Source organism: Pomacea canaliculata, linkage group LG9, assembly GCF_003073045.1.
Source record: "Pomacea canaliculata isolate SZHN2017 linkage group LG9, ASM307304v1, whole genome shotgun sequence".
Taxonomy (NCBI): Eukaryota; Metazoa; Mollusca; class Gastropoda; order Architaenioglossa; family Ampullariidae; genus Pomacea; species Pomacea canaliculata.
Window position 1 is genome coordinate 12,033,992 of NC_037598.1, and position 17,891 is coordinate 12,051,882.

At 44.9% G+C, this 17,891-nt stretch overlaps 1 protein-coding gene across 1 annotated transcript in view; it reads left to right on the plus strand.

Annotated features, from left to right (window-relative positions):
* Positions 1–17,891, plus strand: part of LOC112572827 (membrane-associated guanylate kinase, WW and PDZ domain-containing protein 1-like) — a 62,514-nt gene that overhangs the window by 33,167 nt on the left and 11,456 nt on the right. The window contains 10 exon segments of the mRNA XM_025252730.1: positions 2,432–2,626; positions 5,184–5,360; positions 5,363–5,679; positions 5,913–6,078; positions 6,341–6,375; positions 6,837–6,978; positions 9,727–9,855; positions 13,877–14,628; positions 14,631–15,032; positions 17,616–17,811. Of these exon segments, the coding sequence (XP_025108515.1) occupies positions 2,432–2,626; positions 5,184–5,360; positions 5,363–5,679; positions 5,913–6,078; positions 6,341–6,375; positions 6,837–6,978; positions 9,727–9,855; positions 13,877–14,628; positions 14,631–15,032; positions 17,616–17,811 (2,511 nt within the window).

Below are 17,891 nucleotides of genomic sequence, written 5' to 3' on the forward strand. Positions count from 1 at the left end.
GCGCCCCCAGGGAATGCAGAACACGCACAAAGCCACGGGCCCACCTGAAATATTTTCTTGAATCATGGCGGCTTTAATGAGGTGCAGCAACTCTTCCAGCTGGGACTGAAAATCCAGTCTGAATAATTAGCATGCTACAAATGACAAAGCCACGGGAGAATGATTAACAGGAAGAATCTGGAAACATTTGACGCTGGCCGTATATCACCGGCAACGTCTCACCCACACAAACACCTATCCACCGCAGCTTTCTTGTTTCATAGAAACAGCATAAGGCATGTAAAACACCTTGTCCCAAAACAGAAGTATTATTTCAGGGTTTCAAACCCTACTAACGGAGGTCTCAACCTCCCAAACAAACCATGCACGTGTTCAGTGCAAATCACCGGCAGACTGGAGGACCTCCGGCGGTGTTTCTGTTGCCAAACCTCCTGCAGTGTGCACTGCTGTGCTTTCTCTCGTGAGTCATGCCACGGGAGGCTTCACCCCCTCCCCCTTATTTGAAGATGATGAGTGATGCTATTTAAAGCTTATGATCTGGTTTAGGAAGTCGTTCGACAGCTCATTCGTCGCAGAGGTTTTTCGATCATTATCGTGATTCACCCGGGGTGATTCTTCTCCGGTCCTCTCTCTCACACACACGTCTTTCAACAAGAACATACACGCACTCTCTCTCACACACACACAACCTAGCATGAGCTGCTGGCTAGCTTTCTTATTCAGTTACCTCAGCCTTCCCAGAGTAATTGTCTCTCATAATCGTGTAGCCAATACGTGTGAGCAGACAATATTATTGACCTTCTCACGACGTTTCCTGAATCGCTGCTCCGCCATCGTCAGAGGTCAGCAGCACAACTGTAGGAGAAGGCGGCGCTCGGGAGTGTAGTGATAAAGACATGACTGCAGTGTGAGGACCTGGGTTCAGTTCTCGTCTCGAGACACTTTGTCTGTGTCATACCTGTTTCCAGAGCTTGTCGTTGGGGAGGAGAGGTGGTCTTCCGGTTTCCTCCCCACTTCCTCGTGGTGCGAAATCACCTCAAGGTAGAAGTATTTTCCTACTAAAACCAACAGCTGTCGGCGGACCAACCACGCGTGTGTCACTGAAGTCGGTACAGTTGTATCTCAGCCTCCCTATCCCCCTCCGCCAACAAGCAGCACTATCCTTCGCCAGACCTGTCCAGTTTTGATTTACACTCCCCCTACACACATTAAAGTACACACCAAAGGTAAGCCTCATACATAAAATATATTTTGTGGGGCGGTGCAAAGTGTCTGTCTTACCTCTGCAATTTAAGGTTCCTCTGCCACAGCTGAAATTGATGTACGAGTCTCTGAGTGAAGGGACCTATACACAGAGTTTTACCTTTGATCTCTTGTAAAGCTTTCTCCCTCACACTCACACTCTAGACACGCAAGTGTTTTGGTTTTATTTATTTTTTGTTAGCCTGGTTAACGTCTTAACCCTCCTAATGCAGAAGTGGCAGTATAAATAGTAGATAATAATTACATGCTGGTGAAAATACAGCTCTTAAAACCTACTCGATTGGTCCTAGTTTTAAACAGATTCTGGTAGGTAAAGACAATACTCGGGAAGATGTTTAATTGTTCCAACAAAGTCAACTTTCATCAGTTAGCCATCATCAAGCCTTCTTTCAAAATATCCAGCTTCCCTCCTACCCCCTCGTTTACCGTTAAGTAGTTTATCGGTCGTTGGAACAAACTAGGGGAGGGCAGCTGGAAATCGTTGGCATCCCAACAACCGAGAACATTTGGTCGACCGTCTTATTCCCAGAAATATTACTCATCAGGTGCTCGTTCCCTCTACTTACCCTGCCCTTTAAAAAAAAAGACGTGCTTGCACGTCACCTGCCGTTCTGTATGTCTTGTGCATGTGCTCAAGAGGCTTTTTCCTCCTCTGTCATTGTAATGATTACAGTACTTAAAAAGTGACTACCTGTAGCCAGAATCTGCGTTAATGATGTTTCCGATCTTCTGAACACTCCCTGCTAGCTTCCTGCCGGTGTCGGGCCATGTGTTGTTCAGACTCATGGGCAGCGGTGAGGACATGTTTGTTGTTTGTTTTGTTTTTTTGTTTTGTTTGTTTTTTGTGGTTTTTTTTGTTTGTTTGTTTTGTTTGTTTTTTTTTGTGAGACGGACGTGACCAATATTCTTCTCTTTCTCACCCCCTCTTCATAAATTGACTGCTGATTTGATCGGGCTGGAAGTTTCTTGCATTCCTACAAGGGCGTAAAAAGTGGATGCGTTGGGTCTGTGTATTTTTATCAACATGGGTAGCTGCTTCTGCGTACGTGCGTGTGCGTGCACATTCATGCCTCGGTATGTGTGTGCGCGCGTGTTGGTTCTTTGTGTCTTTGTGTGTGTGTGTGTGTGCGCTCTCTCTCACGTAACGAATCTTGGTGTCGGTGTGCAGGCGAGGCGAGGAAGCCGTTCTTTACCAAGAAGCCGGGTGAGCTGCAAGGGGAGTTGATCAAGACGACGCTGGTCAAGAGCCTGCGGGGCTTCGGCTTCACCATCATCGGCGGCGACCGCGCGGACGAAGAGTTCCTTCAGATCAAAAACGTCGTGCCCAACGGCCCCGCCTTCCTCAACGGCAAGCTCAGGACAGGTGAGTGCTTGGGTCCGGCGTAAGGGACCGGACAGGTAAGCTTAGAGACGGGTATGTCGGACTGATATGTGAATCGGATGGAAGAGTGGAAAGAGACAGGTATGTGTATCGCACAGATGGGAACTAACATAGGGTCGAAGTGGGAAGGATGTTTTTGTTCCCTGTATTGCGGGTCACTTCTAAGTGGGAGCACTTTCGTACACCATCGACTACCGTGTGAGAGAGGTGATTGTAAAAGGTCAGGTGAACGAACCGGTACACCGCACGGCAGGAGAGCCATGTTTTATAAGCACTCATCCTCATTGCAGCAGAGACAGCAGTCTCAGTGCGATGCTTTGCGGGGTTTTTTTTTCTGTTGGTGTTTCCTGTGTCAGCGGCATTAGCTGATAGCGGGTGGTTATGTTGGTGGCGGGCGTGGGTGCGTGTTTAGCCAGATGTGATCCGTTTACCGCAACAGCTCGTCACCCGCAATCGCCGGCCGTCTCCCGCCCCGCTTGCTGGAAGCAGATGGCCTGACTTTGTCAGATAAATTGCTGGATTGAGAAATATACATTTTATATAACATAGCCTCAGCCCGTCCCTCCCATTTCCCCTTTTCTGCTCTTCTCTCTCGCCACTTCTTTCATCTCTTTTTTTTCTTTCAGTACTCTCACACACACGCTTCCCCAAAGCTTCGTTTTTTTCAGTCATCCCAGCGACCGACCAGATTTACTGTGATGACCTGCGCCAGGGTCGCATCCCCGCGTGATATGTGTGTATGTGTTGGGGGTAGCGGGAGGCTGTGCGCTTGCAGCACGAGGCACACTTCACCTGTTGACAGGAGCGATGGAAAAACATCTCCTGAATGCAACTGAGAGATAAACAGCAGAAATGAAAAAAATAGGGAGTAAGTCATGTCGCTGAAAGTATGAGGGCAACTTGCCACCGCGTTCTCCGTGAATATTCGCGCCTTCAATTTGAATGTGGCGGTAAAAGGGGACGAAGAAGGTGGCGCCACCTACAATGGTAGTTAGAAAGTGAGGGCAAGTCGTTGTCCTGAGAGCCAAAATGTCTCCGTCTCCAGACCCCGCGGATTCTTTTTCCTTCTTGAAAAAGAAATTATGAAGCAATGGCAGGCCGAACCTTGCGTCAAGCAGCTTCCTCTTGTCTCGCCGGACTTGCTGGCATGGCGTACATCTCCACCAACCTAGCAGCTTCCTCTGAATCTGCATGTCGCTTTATTAGTACGGGGAAAAGACTTCGGCCATTGATTCCCCGACTTTGTCCTACGCTTCCTAACTACGGCCATAGAGCGACGAAGTCCGTTCATGTTTCAGTATATTAGGAACGCCAGCTGAACTGGCCAGTGATGCGAGCGCAAGAAATATTAGGGTTGGAGAACAAAGAGAAACAAGCAGAGTCCGAAGGATACCAACATTTTTCAGATATGTCCAGACTTTGCGCTGCATGCGAGAAATGCCTGTTTGCGGGTATTGCCAGGAATGCGAGCTGCTACTTCTGGCGCCAGCCTTGCGCCCCTCAAAGGGAGAGGTGCTTACAGGTCACATTCTCCACCCCTTACCCGCACCCCCGGATCCCCGTTGGTAGCTAGAGATTTGATAATTTAGTGGTTTTAGGGTTGACGATGTCGGTAACTCTAGTCCTTTGTCAGCAGAAGAGCACACCAGGGGACATGCTACCAGTTAAAAGGCGTTTAGCAGATAGCTGCATGTTACCTGTCCAGGTGGTGGTTAGAGACGTGTTCATCTTGCATATGGAAGTAGCCCGTTAGAGTCCATCGCTAACTTTTTGTTCTTTGGTCGAGCTCTTCAACCCGGGGCGGGTAGAAGGTTGTTCCTCGAGCTCCGTTTTTTCATTTTGCTTCTTCTGTTTTAAACGACCAAAATGTATGAAGAGTCTCACTGCCGCCCACTTCACCGTGTGTGGACATTTCGAGCCCTGTACAGTTTTCTTCTATGGTGGTGCCAAGTCATGGAAAAAGATAGCATTATCTCATGTTCGTATGTGTGCACGCAATCGCGCGCGCACACACACACGCCACAACTCAGAGGTTGGAGATGGTTGCGGGGACGTGTTATCGCTAGGGAACTGGTGTCGGTGGTGGGTAAGGGTGGCGGCAGGGTGCTGTTCAGACTGTCAGATCGCATTTCCGCTGCGGGCCGCCACCCAACGGCAGTCTTGCGTCCCACCCACCCACCCACCCGTCGCCGAATGCGCTGTCAATGTTCATCTCACCCAGACTGGTGGTACTGAAGTGGTGCTACGTCAGTCATCATTGCAAGTGTCCCCACCGCTCTCATTAGTCAGACCTCGGAGCACCGTCGCCTTGAACACGGCAAGCACGCGTGTTGGGGTGTGTGTGCATGATGCAGCATACAGCGTTCTGGACTTCTCGCACAGACTGTACAAAACTTCACAGGTCCTTATCTTTACCTCATTTCCTGGCCCAGGATGTGAAAAGGTGCGTCATGATAGCTGAGTAATTGCACTTTAATATAGAAAGTGTTTGTTGCATCAGGAAAAGCCTTACTGTGTACGATTGTGTGTGTGTGTGCAGGTGATGTCATCGTGTTCGTCAACGGAACGTGCGTGCTGGGCTACACGCACCAGGACGTTGTCAGCCTCTTCCAGAACATCTCTCCTAGCGAGACAGTCACCTTGGAGATTTGCCGCGGCTACCCCTTACCGTTTGACCCTGATGACCCCAACACAGAGATCGTCACCACGGTGGCCGTGATCTGCCCCAGGACGGCCCCGTGACCGAGACCGGCCCAGCCTACATCAGTCAGGGCCCTAGCATGGAGTTCCTCAACACATCTAGCCGCAGCTTGAAGTCGCTACCAGATTTGACTCGCTCTGCCAACATCAACTCCAACACATCGTCACAAAACAGTGTGGCCGGGGAACACAAGATGATGGGGCATGGAAATGGGCCACCAGACTTGGTCAGCCACCCGGGCGCCCCCAGCAAAGCAGAAGAGCTGCACATCAGTATCGTCCGGGGACCAATGGGCTTTGGTTTTACTATTGCTGACAGTCCTTATGGACAGAAGGTGTATATTATTTCTCTGAGTATTTCATACAGAGTATCCAAACATTCTCTGTGCCAAATGGCAGTAATCTCAAGGAGACGTGATGAAAATATTATTTAGTTTTTTATGACAAGGACATTGTAAAATGTCCTCTTCTCTATCACTACATTAAAAAAAAAAACAACCCAGCAATCTTGGAGATGTTATCATGTCCGTCACTGATGATGCTGTACTGAAGATTTCTTTCTGTACAGGTAAAACAGATTCTGGACCGTCCTCGATGTCAGACGCTGGCAGAAGGTGACCTTCTGCATAAGATCAATGGCATTGATGTACGGAACATGACACATGCACAGATAGTGCAGGTCCTTAAGGATTGTCCTATTGGTGCAGAGACACAGATCATTGTTCAGCGTGGAGGTGAGTTCCTCTCCTGTCTGGACAGTCTGTCAGTAAGAGGTGTCCTGAAAATATATCCTCTTGCATTATGAAATATCCGCAGCCAGGTGCCAGTGTATATAATTTGAATTTCTTTCAGATAATTTACATTGTTACAAATGCTCATTCCTTGTCTGAATTCCAAAGTTCATGGTGTAATCATCAGATGAGCTAGCAAATCCTAATTATTAACTTTTTATCAGTGTAAAGCATTGGGTTTCAATTACGTCTGTTCTCTGTGCAGGTTTACCAGTTCATTCAAAAAAGAAAATGAAAAGTGTGAGTAGCATTTCTTTCTTTCAATCTTGCCTTTGCGAAATAGCCCTTTTTTTTAATTTTTGGATTTGTATAGTTTTCTGGAGAATGAAAAGCAGTTGCTGACAAGGCAAACTCTAGGTGGTCTTGCTATTAATGATTAGATTGATTTTGCTGTTTGCATGGAACTTCTCTTGAGCCATTTTGGAGAGTATTCTGAAATTTAGAAGATATGTGTGTGCATAAATTTGAATCTGTTAGTGGATCAGATTTCCTATTTAACTGGCTTTCAGCTTACCTTTGGAGCTGATAGGTATTCTGACATGGCTAATTCAGATGATGTACGTGAAGAGCCAGATACTGAGTGCTATAAAATGTGTTTATTAGCGTGAGGAAGAACGTAAATAACAGTGAAGAGATGGGAAGAGAAGTCAGATAACATGCACAGAGGATGGTGACATTAGTGACTAGCAATGCTGTTTCAGTCCCAGAGTTTTGAGGACCGACCCCAGTTGGAGAATGAGGTGAACCAGCTCAACACACCAGGGGCATACTTTTTCATGGGCTCAGACAATGATGCACATAACAACAGCAGCAACAACAACAACAACGAGCCAAGCTTGCCAGGTCTGAAATAACTTTCTTACCTGAAGGAGTGGGGTGTTAATGGGGGAATTTGAGGCTTTGTGGGAGGGGAGAGAGGCAAGAGTGCATCTGTGAGTGAGATGGAAGGGGGAATATGCAGGCTCAAAGCATCAGTTGGCTTTGCTAATTTTCTTTGTCTTTAGACTTAAAATTGAAACTAAATTCTACAGGTGCTGTATTTTTCAAAAATTCAATCTGTCTACTAGATTACTTGTGATAAAAGATTTCTTCAGGTACAATAAAGATGAACGTTATTAACTGCAATGTGCTGTATTGTGAGACCTGTTATTAGGGTGATGGTTTTATTGATTATTTTAAGATATAATTATAGTCAGTGACTTTAATGATAAATGTAACTTAAAAGTGGGACTGTTATTTGTGAAAGAGTGAATGTTCTCATACTTTTTTAATGTTTTACAGATCAATGATTTATGCTGCTGTTTAACACATTATCCCTCACTAATCCCACGCTCAATAATGCTCAATTTAGTTCTACTTTTTTTAATATAACCTGTAGAGTAATTATTCTAATCACACTTGGAAATGTTCTTTGGTTGCTCAGTGGAAGAGAAAGCATGTGAACGAGCGAGAGAAAGAGTGCGTGTGTGTGCATGCATAATACACGATGTTTATGAAGTCAGCGTGCAATTTAAAGTCGTTGTAACTTTGTAACTATGTGTGATAGAAAGAATCTGTAAAAAGGACTAAACAGAATAAATACTTAAATACTTAATTTTGTATTCTTCTTGTTAATTTTCACATGTCCACCATCGTTACTAAAAATAATGACTACCCCAACAGGCTGATGGTTGCCTCCAGTATTTATGTCCTGAAATTCTTAAACAGAATCTGGCTATTTCTCAGTGATTGTAAAACTAAGATGATGATCTTACTGCTAGGATTCAGCTATTTTTCAGTGGTTGTTTTTGAGACCAGCATCCAGTATTATTATGTTTGTGTGTTTTTCTTTTTAGTAAAAGCCCTTTGAGCCTACCTTTAATGGTGGGAAAATGCAATATAAATATATACAGCTAAATATGTCACGATTTCTAATCCTTTTTTACTAGTTATTTCTATTACATACTTACAAAGTTACAATTATTTTAAATTGCACAGACTTTACGGAGACTGTATATTAACTGATACATGCATCATGTACACATGACTTGCATTAAGCATGCATCATGGCAGGATAGATTTTTCAGCTATTATTAAACATTTATTTTTTGTATTTTAATTAATCAGGCTGCATGTTTGGATTAAGACCAATGAAACATAAAGTCAGGCATTAGTCTGACCATCCACAGCATACTTTATTTTAAGTTTGGCCAAAATTAGTTCACAACTAACGAATATCCCTCCCACTATGCTTCCTTTCAGCATCTCTCTACGACTTCGAGAAGTTTTTGAGGAATACAACAGCATGGAATTAAGTCTTTAGGGACTTTTTTGTTTGTTTGTTTTGAATAGCCACTTTGTTTCATTTAACTTTGTTGAACATAAATGTTTTGCAGCGGACAATAGCTGACTTGATGTTTGCAGTATAATCTAGTAAGAATCATTTAATAGCATGAATTGCATTGGTGTGTGTTGTATACTACCATGTATAAATTACAATTAGGTGGAAACCAAATGTGTCATGCATGTAAGCATAAATTATGCAGACAGATGAACAGGATGTATGCAGTCAAGTGCATGGGCAGGCTGGCATGCAGGTGAAGGTGTTTATCCGTCATTATGTGATCAAAAATACTGTTTATCTGTCATCTTGGAAGGCAGACAAATAGCTGGGGGAAAAGTAATGCCGTTTTCGATACGCTGGGCAACCACTGGGTGCCACAAATTATTATTTTTTGCTCTAACATTATTGCTTGCTGTGGGGCTAGCATTTCCACCTGACAGTGCACTGCCGTGGAGTGATATTAACAGATTCCTACATCCTTCTTACGGGAGTGTAACCATGAGATTGTCTTCATTGCCACACCTGCTAGATAACAAAATCATTTACTTTACAGCAGAAAGATTTTTTGTGCTATTTTTCACTCGATCAGGATAGCTGTCTCTGAAGCGCTCTCCCTACGCCTGTATGGAGTTGGCTGAGGTTCCTGGCATACTCTGTTTCTAGGATTAGAGATAGAAACAGTTTTGCGTTTCTCAAGCCACTGCTGTGTATTCTGCTCAGTTTATTTTGCCGCTTCCAACAAAAGGTAGTTGAGTCAATAGGACATGATGTTAGTGAACGTTGGTCCTGAGTGAAGTTCCCTTAAAGCATCCACAGTCAAAGACCGAGGCCAAAGACTTAATTGTAGCAGGGTTGGCCAGTGTGGTGGCGTGTTAAAACGTTCCAGTGTGGGTAACCAGCTAACCCTTTAACAACTGTCTTGGACTGTTGACTCTTGTTCACTTACCGGAATGCTCCTGTGTTTTGGTTTTCTTAACAAGGCAGTAACATCTTAACCGTTGTACCTTAGAGGCTTGAATGAAAGCGTCCCACATCTCACATCTTATCCATGCCCCACTCAGCTCCCCCTATCATCCACCCGGCATCTCGTGCTGTTTTATTGCCTCGCCTGTCTATTACCGGTAGCCTGTGTTGTTTCATTCTTTATTTACACTCGTTGGTTTTTAGATCTTAGGCATTTGGCGTCCTTTTCCCCCCGAGTGTTCTTGTGGTTTAAAATAACTTTTTCTTCCCATGCCGTTGCACTTGGCTCCACATTCCACGCACAGAAAAACTGGATGATAGTTCGGGCAGTAGTAGCGAGCCAGAGCCCCCTTTGCCTCCACCCCCACCTGAGCTTGCAGCAGACGACATTGGCGATAAGACAGATAAAGATCCAGTCCTGCCACCTGCTCCAGGTATGTGACACTCACCGGGAGAGACGTGTGGGGATCGGGTACTGGAGGGAGGGGGACATAAACGATTAGAACAATTTCTTTGATGTCAGAGCTAATGGCTTCTCCACTGAACTAGTATTTTGTCATTTTCTTTAAAATCTTGCTTGCTACTTTTTGGGTGATTTTTTCACTTTGTGTAACTGTGTATTGTGCTGTCGTTGAGCGTGATATGGGCTTTGATATAGAACTGTGGAGTCCTGGAAAATGTCTTTATTTCATTTTATTTTTGGTAAACTGTTGCTAGACATTAGGTTTTATGAAAACTAATTTACCTTTGAGCCAGAATGCTGTGCAAAGTCAAAGCCTGTAACAGGGATATAGGTAAGGACAGGGACGCTCCCTGGGGTTGGCGTCATGTGAGGTCTTAACTCGGACTTGAAATGAATTTTTCGACATGATCTTCATGGCATCCAGAAATGCCCTGTTGGCTTGTGTGCATGTAGGATTTGGAAGCAATTTCGAGCTGATGAATGTGGAAGCGCTCGGTAGAGAGACGCTTTGTCTCGGTCATAGAGCCACGGCCCTTTTTTTCTGATTATGCGAAAAGAAATCAAATCAAACTTTATTGTCGGTCCCAGGAAGTCCAAGACAAACTTTTCTTTTGCTCATAAGCAAACATATATATACAAACATAACATGAGCATAACAAACAGACGCAGACACACCATGAACACGTGACCTCTGATTGAGAGCAGTGTAGTGTTCACCAGCGTGCCTGCTCCCTGAATAATGATGATGGTCCCACGTGTAAAGGTGATGGAAGTCTCCCCATCTGTCAAAAACCTCGCTTGTGACAAGGGAGCCAGGTGACGGATGTCTCTGTTGGTAGTGACCCCCAGTCTTTGTACTGAGAAATGGGATTGAGGATGACACTGTATTATGCTTGAAGATTTGGGGGGCCTGGTGGTGAAGGCTGTGGGGAGGGAAGGGTTGACTGGAGGGATACGTACGACTATTTGAGTCCAAGATACAGGTACGTAAAGCGCTTCTTCCGAAGGGAGCTAAGCGCCACCGGCAGGCGAAGGACTTCAGGAATGCGAGGAAGAATTTGGTCCTTGACTGCCAGCGAGAAATAACTGAACACCGACTCTGCCGAAATTGGCTCCCCTTCTTGATGCAGGTTTCGTAACATTATACTTAAGAGAGAGAAAGAAAAAAAATTGGGAGGGTAATCTGTCATTTATAAGAAGATCAAAGTTACCCCCTCCGCCACCTAAAAAAAAAAAACCAACTTTCTGTTGGTGAGTTTCCAAATGCATTGGTGGTGGAAATGGGCGCCGTTTTTTAAGCGTCAGTTTTTTCTGTTGTTGTTGGGGGAATAATGTATAGTGTTGGGGGAATCATGTATAATGTTCTGTGCAGCGTGATACTTTGACACATTGTAGAGAAATATGTTTTTGTTTGTTTTTTTTTTTTTATCACCTGTCAGATTGCCCGAAGAGCGGGAAATATTCGTTCACAAACCGTAAAGCGGTGCCGGCAGGATGGTGAAGACTACTAAGCTGTTGGTTACAGTTGTTACGGGGTAAACATTTCAACTGATTGCGTTGGCCTCCAGCCCACCAGCACCCAGCGGTGTGTGGTGCGCGAAGCCCCGGGTCTTGGAGGCGCTTCGGTAAATGTCGGAGTCTGATTTTTCACGCAACGACGTTCAAGCATAGTCGGGTGGTGGAGGATGGGTGGATATTAAATTCTTGTGTTTACAAGGAGGCGGTATGCTACATCCGCGCCGTTCACCACGTTTCTCTCACGGCGGAGGAAATCAAACGCGCCGTCACCTGTGCGGGACGTGCCATGTTCCCCCTCCTGCAGGTTTGTCTGTCGCTTGTTAGATTGCCCCCACACACCTACTTCCATCTCCCTCCATCTCTCCACATCCTCGGATGCGCCAACCCGAGTTTGCCTGGAAGGCAGCCTTCTTTCTCTCTGTCTTGTGGCAGACTGACCTGGAAGGTCAGGATAGAAGGAGTTGCTGTAACTTTCAGTCGGACGGGTTGGGAAAGTGATGGGAGGCAGAGGAGGGGGGAAGGAAAGGAAAAATATAAAGGTGTGAAGGAGACTACGAAATGCTTTGACTTTGCCTCACTGATATAATGTGTGAAAGGAAGTACATAACTGATGGATATGGAGACAGAAGATGGCTCGGTGCTGGTGGGGTGTGGATACGTTACCTGTGTGGCAGCTGTCGTACCCTGATAATCAGGGCAAGCCATTCGTGGGTGGGTGGGACTTGGTAATGACGGTGGGTAGGATCGCTACACCTCCTTGCCCTTCTTTTCCCCACCCACCCCTATTTTTTTCGCTCTCCTCCCCTAACCCCCAACCCGTTCTCCACGTTTGCCGTCCACAAGTTTGGAGAGCTGGCGGCTAACCAGCGAGATGCTGGCATCGGCGGCTTTGTTTTGTTCCAGCGCCCGAGCGGCGCGATGCCTCCTCCACTCCACCTGTCCCCTTCCCCCTCCCTTTTCGCGATCAGAGAAGTTTGAGCAGAATAACAGCCGCAGAAGCCTGGTGTCTTTCGGTGGAGAGGTACCTGACAACACAACGGGGCCTTTTCTTATATTGCCTGTTGCCGATCTTCACCCCCAAAAAGTTGCAGTAATAGTTGTAGTGGTGAGGTGTTCAGCTGGCGTCGTCTTGGTACGCCTTGAGACCAAGTGTATACAGGAGAGTTCCGGAATGGTCATGTGGCACAAGACATTCATGGTTGGAGAGTTGGTGTGAAGTGCATGAACATCCATTTCACGGGCAGTGCGTGTGGAGCGGTGGGGGTTTCAGCCTGCTTTTTCTCCTGCAGATGAATAGGGTGACCAAAACATGCCGGGGATGACTTAGGGATAAAGTTATGTGAACCAAGAAATGAACCAGTAACAGAAAAATTGATTGTTGTTTTAAAAAAAATCTTCCTGCTGTAAGAGGATGAAACAGAACCATTTTTCTTTTGACTGATTTATTTGGTGGGCTGATTAGATTGATATTCCGAGAGGAGCATGACGGTGTGCATTGGAGTATCAGGGTATGCAGAATGTCATGTTGTAGAAGGGACTGTGTATATATATTGTCATGTCTCTTTGGACACCAGAAAACAAGTGATGGCTTTAAGATGTTTATTACCACAACATGTTATGTTAGTCTTCAGTGTGAAAAAAGAGAGGACAGTGTGCCATATCACTTTGTCGGTCTGGCACTGTGGCTGTTTAATCTGATGCAAACTTTAGATGGCTTGTCGCCATTTACACAGATGAGTTTTTCTTTCAAAAATGGTTATCCTTGACAGTTAGGAGGCTGCCATAGGAAAGGAACAGGAGAAGGGGTAATGTTATAGCAAACAGTTGACCATTGTCTTCTGAAACAAAGAAGTATGCATGTAGAATTTACAGAACATTTTTGTGGTATTTATATGTGGGTTGCTTTTTTGTTTTTAATTTTTTGCCAGTGTTCTGTTCCATGAATTTTAATCTCATAACCTTCTCAGAGGTTGCATTGAGATTGGGCTGGTGAATTTGAATTTGGATTGTCGGAAAGCTTTTTCAGGCTGCTCTGTCTGATGCGATGTCTCATTTTAAGAAGCAAATGACTTTCAGCAGTTAATTGTGTGTCACATGCCTGCCCAGTCACATGATGTGTGCCAGCGCTAGTAGAAACAACAGACTGGTGGTTGTGTAACAAACACAGGCAGCCATTGTTCTGTAGGTGATGGTGTCATGTCAACTTTAAGAAAGAAATGTTTTTAATAGGCATCTTGTTGTTTTGGTGCATTCTTCAATGCAGCTGAACATGCTGTGGAAGTGGGAGGGACCATGGCTATATAGTTCTTTAGTTGAAGTGTTGTGCAGTGTATGTTTCCAAGTCCTGAGTGGTTTTGTATATACTTTCACCTAAACTATTTGATTCTTTATTATCAAGTACCTTGGAGACAACAGACCAGTTTATGTTTTTAAAATGCAGCTGTGTCGAGCTCTGTGTTTATCTGCCATTGCAGATGCAGATGAGATAGATGGTGTAAAACCACATGGAAAAATTGTGAACAGTGAGATGCGTCCAAAGACCCCAACCTTCTCGGGGATGGAATCTCGACCAAAGACACCATTGCAGAATCGCCCAAAGACACCAACATCGCAGGGGTATGGAATGAATTCTGATGCACGAGGCAAGCCATCCTATGGAAACCGGTCTGCCTATGACATATATGAGTCCAGGTCACCAGAGGAAAACCATGTGACTAAGTTTTCAGAAGGAGTTTCCAATGAACGTGGACATCAAGAAAATGAATATGAGAATTCTCACGTTGGCACAAGTAACAACATCGAAAGCTTATATGAAAGGGCACGACCTCCAACAGGCCCTCGGATGGATCCCTTCCGCCAGAATGATATTCGATTGGAATCTCGGAACAGACCAGAATATCGTGATGGACATGGGTATGGCAGGCAGAATGAGGGGGATGGATATGGTTACGGGTATGCACGTGATGTAAAACCAGGTCAGTTCCGAAGTCGGACACCAGGTCCAGAGATAATGGCTCGTGGGGGGCCCGGGCCTGACTACAGGACGGAGGCACATCGACCAAAGACACCCACAGCACAGGACATGCGTAGCAAAACCCCAATGCCAACATCACATACGTATGGTGCCAATGACTTACGGCTAGTGGACGGTACACACCCAATCCCAACATGGAGTATGGGCGGTATGGGCGACCGGACTACAACCGTGGTTGGCCTGATTTCAGCTCGCCACCAGTTGGTCGCCGGTACGATTCATTTGAAAACCCATCTTTGAACCGTAGTTATGGTGGAGAGCTGGCACGTACCATGGGTGTGACCCCAGCCCCAGCCTTTGGACAGAACTCACCCCGGGGTGCTGGTCACCCTGTCCGCCAGAGCACTTCCTTTGAGACCCAAGATCCAACACCCAGCAACCTCACTCGCATGCCTCGACGGCCTGCACTGGGGATGACGGGAGCAAGCTACCCTCTTCCCCCTGCGGGGTCTGCTGGTCAGTCGCCGCGCAGTCAGAGTCGTGGCCCCATTGACCAGGAGGCAGGTGGAGGCACTTTGGAATTCACTGTGCAGCTGCACCGTCAGGAGTCTGGATATGGCTTTCGGATCATTGGAGGCACAGAGGAAGGCTCACAGGTATGCTTTAATCAGTCTGATGATGTGATTTTAATGATTATGCTATGTTCAAATGAGTGCATGCACACACATATTTAATAAACAGTTAAAAGTCACCAGATGAGCTTATAAATTCAATCCTATTTCTACACTAGTAGAAAGAATAGAGTGGCGGTTGTGTAACAAACACGGGCAGCTATTGTTCTGTAGGTGATGGTGTCATGTCAGCTTTAAGAAAGAATTTTTCCCTTGGTGTGCATTTTCTTTAGGTCATGGACATTTAGCAACTTACCACAAGTATATTCTTGAATGGAAAGACGCATGCTTTTAAAACACAGGCATCAAAAATGATAAACAGATCTTGAGAATTCCTGTTGTATTTTTCTGTAGCTACACTCATTTCATTAAAGATGGGTTTCCCTTCATCCACAACACCCTTTTGCCAAGTTATAGCTTCCTGTATGGAAACCCAGAAGCAATCATTGAAGCCCTAAGAAGCTGAAGACTGTAATCTTTACAGCCTCTTATGCTGAGGGTGTTTGGGGGTCCAGTCCATCTGTGATGAGATGTCTGGGAGGCCTGGTATTCCAGATGTGTGGCTGCCTGACAGCCAGAGTGTTTCTCTTATCCCAGATGGATACTGCTTCACTTCACCCACAGTCATCCCAACAACCCCATAGCTGGCTGCAGGCATGTGAAGATGAATGATAAGGTCATACCCCACATACCCTAGAACTAGCTTAAGGCGCAGATATTGGCTATTGGTGGGGAGGAGGGATACTGGGAATGAATCACCCTGGGTTTTCCACACCCCATCCCAATCCCCCACCCATGGTAAAGAAGAAAGATTCCTGGCAGCCTTTGTATTGCAGGCTATCTTTATTATTTAAAGCAGTAAGGAACAAGTTTGAAAAGTAGATTTTAAAGCCTACTAAATGGTAGCATAAGAAAAGGTTTCCCTAAAAATTATTAAAGGACAGTGAGCTTAAACAATTTCTTCTGGCTACTGATTGAGATTATGTAAGAATAAAAACAGGGAACCATTAATCAGGTTTGAATGTGTTTGGAACAAAAGGTGATATTGGCAAAGAACACCCCCCTCCCCAGCCGCCAAATAAAAGAGTAGATGAGGTGGGGTTTAGAAAGGGAAGAGGTGTGGTTTTATAATGCTTCTGTTGTTTGAGAGAAGGATTAGTCATCAGAGAGTCATCAGTCACAGAACTAGTCACAATTTAGTTATTCTCAAGCAGGGGTGAAACTGCTTTTTTTTTTTTTTTTTAAATGACAGTAAGAGTTGTACTGTAATTTCACAGAACAATGTAGTACTTTCCTTAGTTTTTCGGAATGAAAGGCGGAAACAAGCCCTATGCCTGTGAGACCATATAGAGCCAGATTTAAGGGCACATGGTCACTTGTCAAAATGTAACCCAATCTTTGACTTCTGTTCCTTTCGTTCACTTGTCAAAGACAAGCAATGCAGTCTCAAAGGCTTAACTACCTCCTAGGGCTCTGTTGTCAGGTTTTGCTTATTCAGACTTTGCTGATACAAAGTGAGGGCAAGAATCAAACTCTTGTTCCCTGATCTTATCTTTGTAACGCTGCCGCTCTCTCCTGGGGATGAAGATGGAAGAGCAAACCAAATAATGGCTGTGGCCAGTACCTTTACCCCTTTGAACATTAAAAAAAGAAAGGTAGTAACCCTGTTTACTCTGGCCAGACATAGTTACAGTGGGAACCTTTAATGTTGGATTGGTGTGCATATCTGACATGGACACTGAAACCAGTAAATGTTGCAAGGAAGACAGTTTCCCCCAAGTCAGTGAGGAGTACTTGTTAAAAAGAGGTTCCTGATTTTGGCTCAGCCAGATGCTATTTTATATAGACTGTTTATACCTAAAACTCTCTTGACACAAGAATTCAAGTAAAATGAACGTCTCGTTGATTTTGCTTCCATTTGTCACAGTGTAATAAATGAACACTGTTTATGTGGTGACTTTTAGCTGTTTATAATGGACTATGGAGGTCTATTAAAAATGTTATTGTTGGGAATGAAAGAGGTTTTTTAAAAATGAACTTACAATTAGGCACTGTCAGGAGTGATAGATGTTTGAACAAAAACTTCCATTTGTAGCAAACTCAAAGCCCAAAGCACACACAATCGACACTACTGCTGGTTAAACAGACCAGAGCTAGTACTAGAGGATTTAGAAATGTGGTCACAAAGGCTGCAGTATGCGACCTTTTGTTTGTTTTAGGCTAGCATGTAGTGGCCCTTCTTACCCTCGTTGAATTATTTTATACTAACCACCATTTTCAAGGCCATTTCTCTTGATTCTGACATTTATGTGCATTTACACATCATTGTGCGTAAGAAGTTAGACATCAGTTTGAATTTACTGGGCAGAAAAGACTAGAATTTAACTTTTAGACAGAGATAATATTTTTCATATGTGTGTCTGCATATTTGTGTGTGCATGTAGGTTTAGCATCAGAAAGCAGGCTAGCAGAAATGCTTGTCCGCTGTGTGTCCTGTTATCATAGCTTTGCCCTGGTTTGCTTGAAACCTTGCAGTTGGATGCAGTGTTGTCTTTCTCTGCACATCAGGTGTCTGTTGGACACATTGTACCTGGTGGCTCGGCAGATCTGGATGGACGTTTGCGAAAAGGAGATGAAATAATCCATGTGGATGGTCAGTCGGTGCTGAACTCCTCTCACCACCGTGTTGTACAACTAATGACTAATGCTGCTTTAAATGGCCATGTGACACTTGGCATTCGTCGCCGACTTAATGCCTACCATGGTACGTATGGCAAAAATATTAGTGGCATGTTCCACTAAGAGTACAATACAGTACACTTAAAATTTGTCAAAGGTCAACAC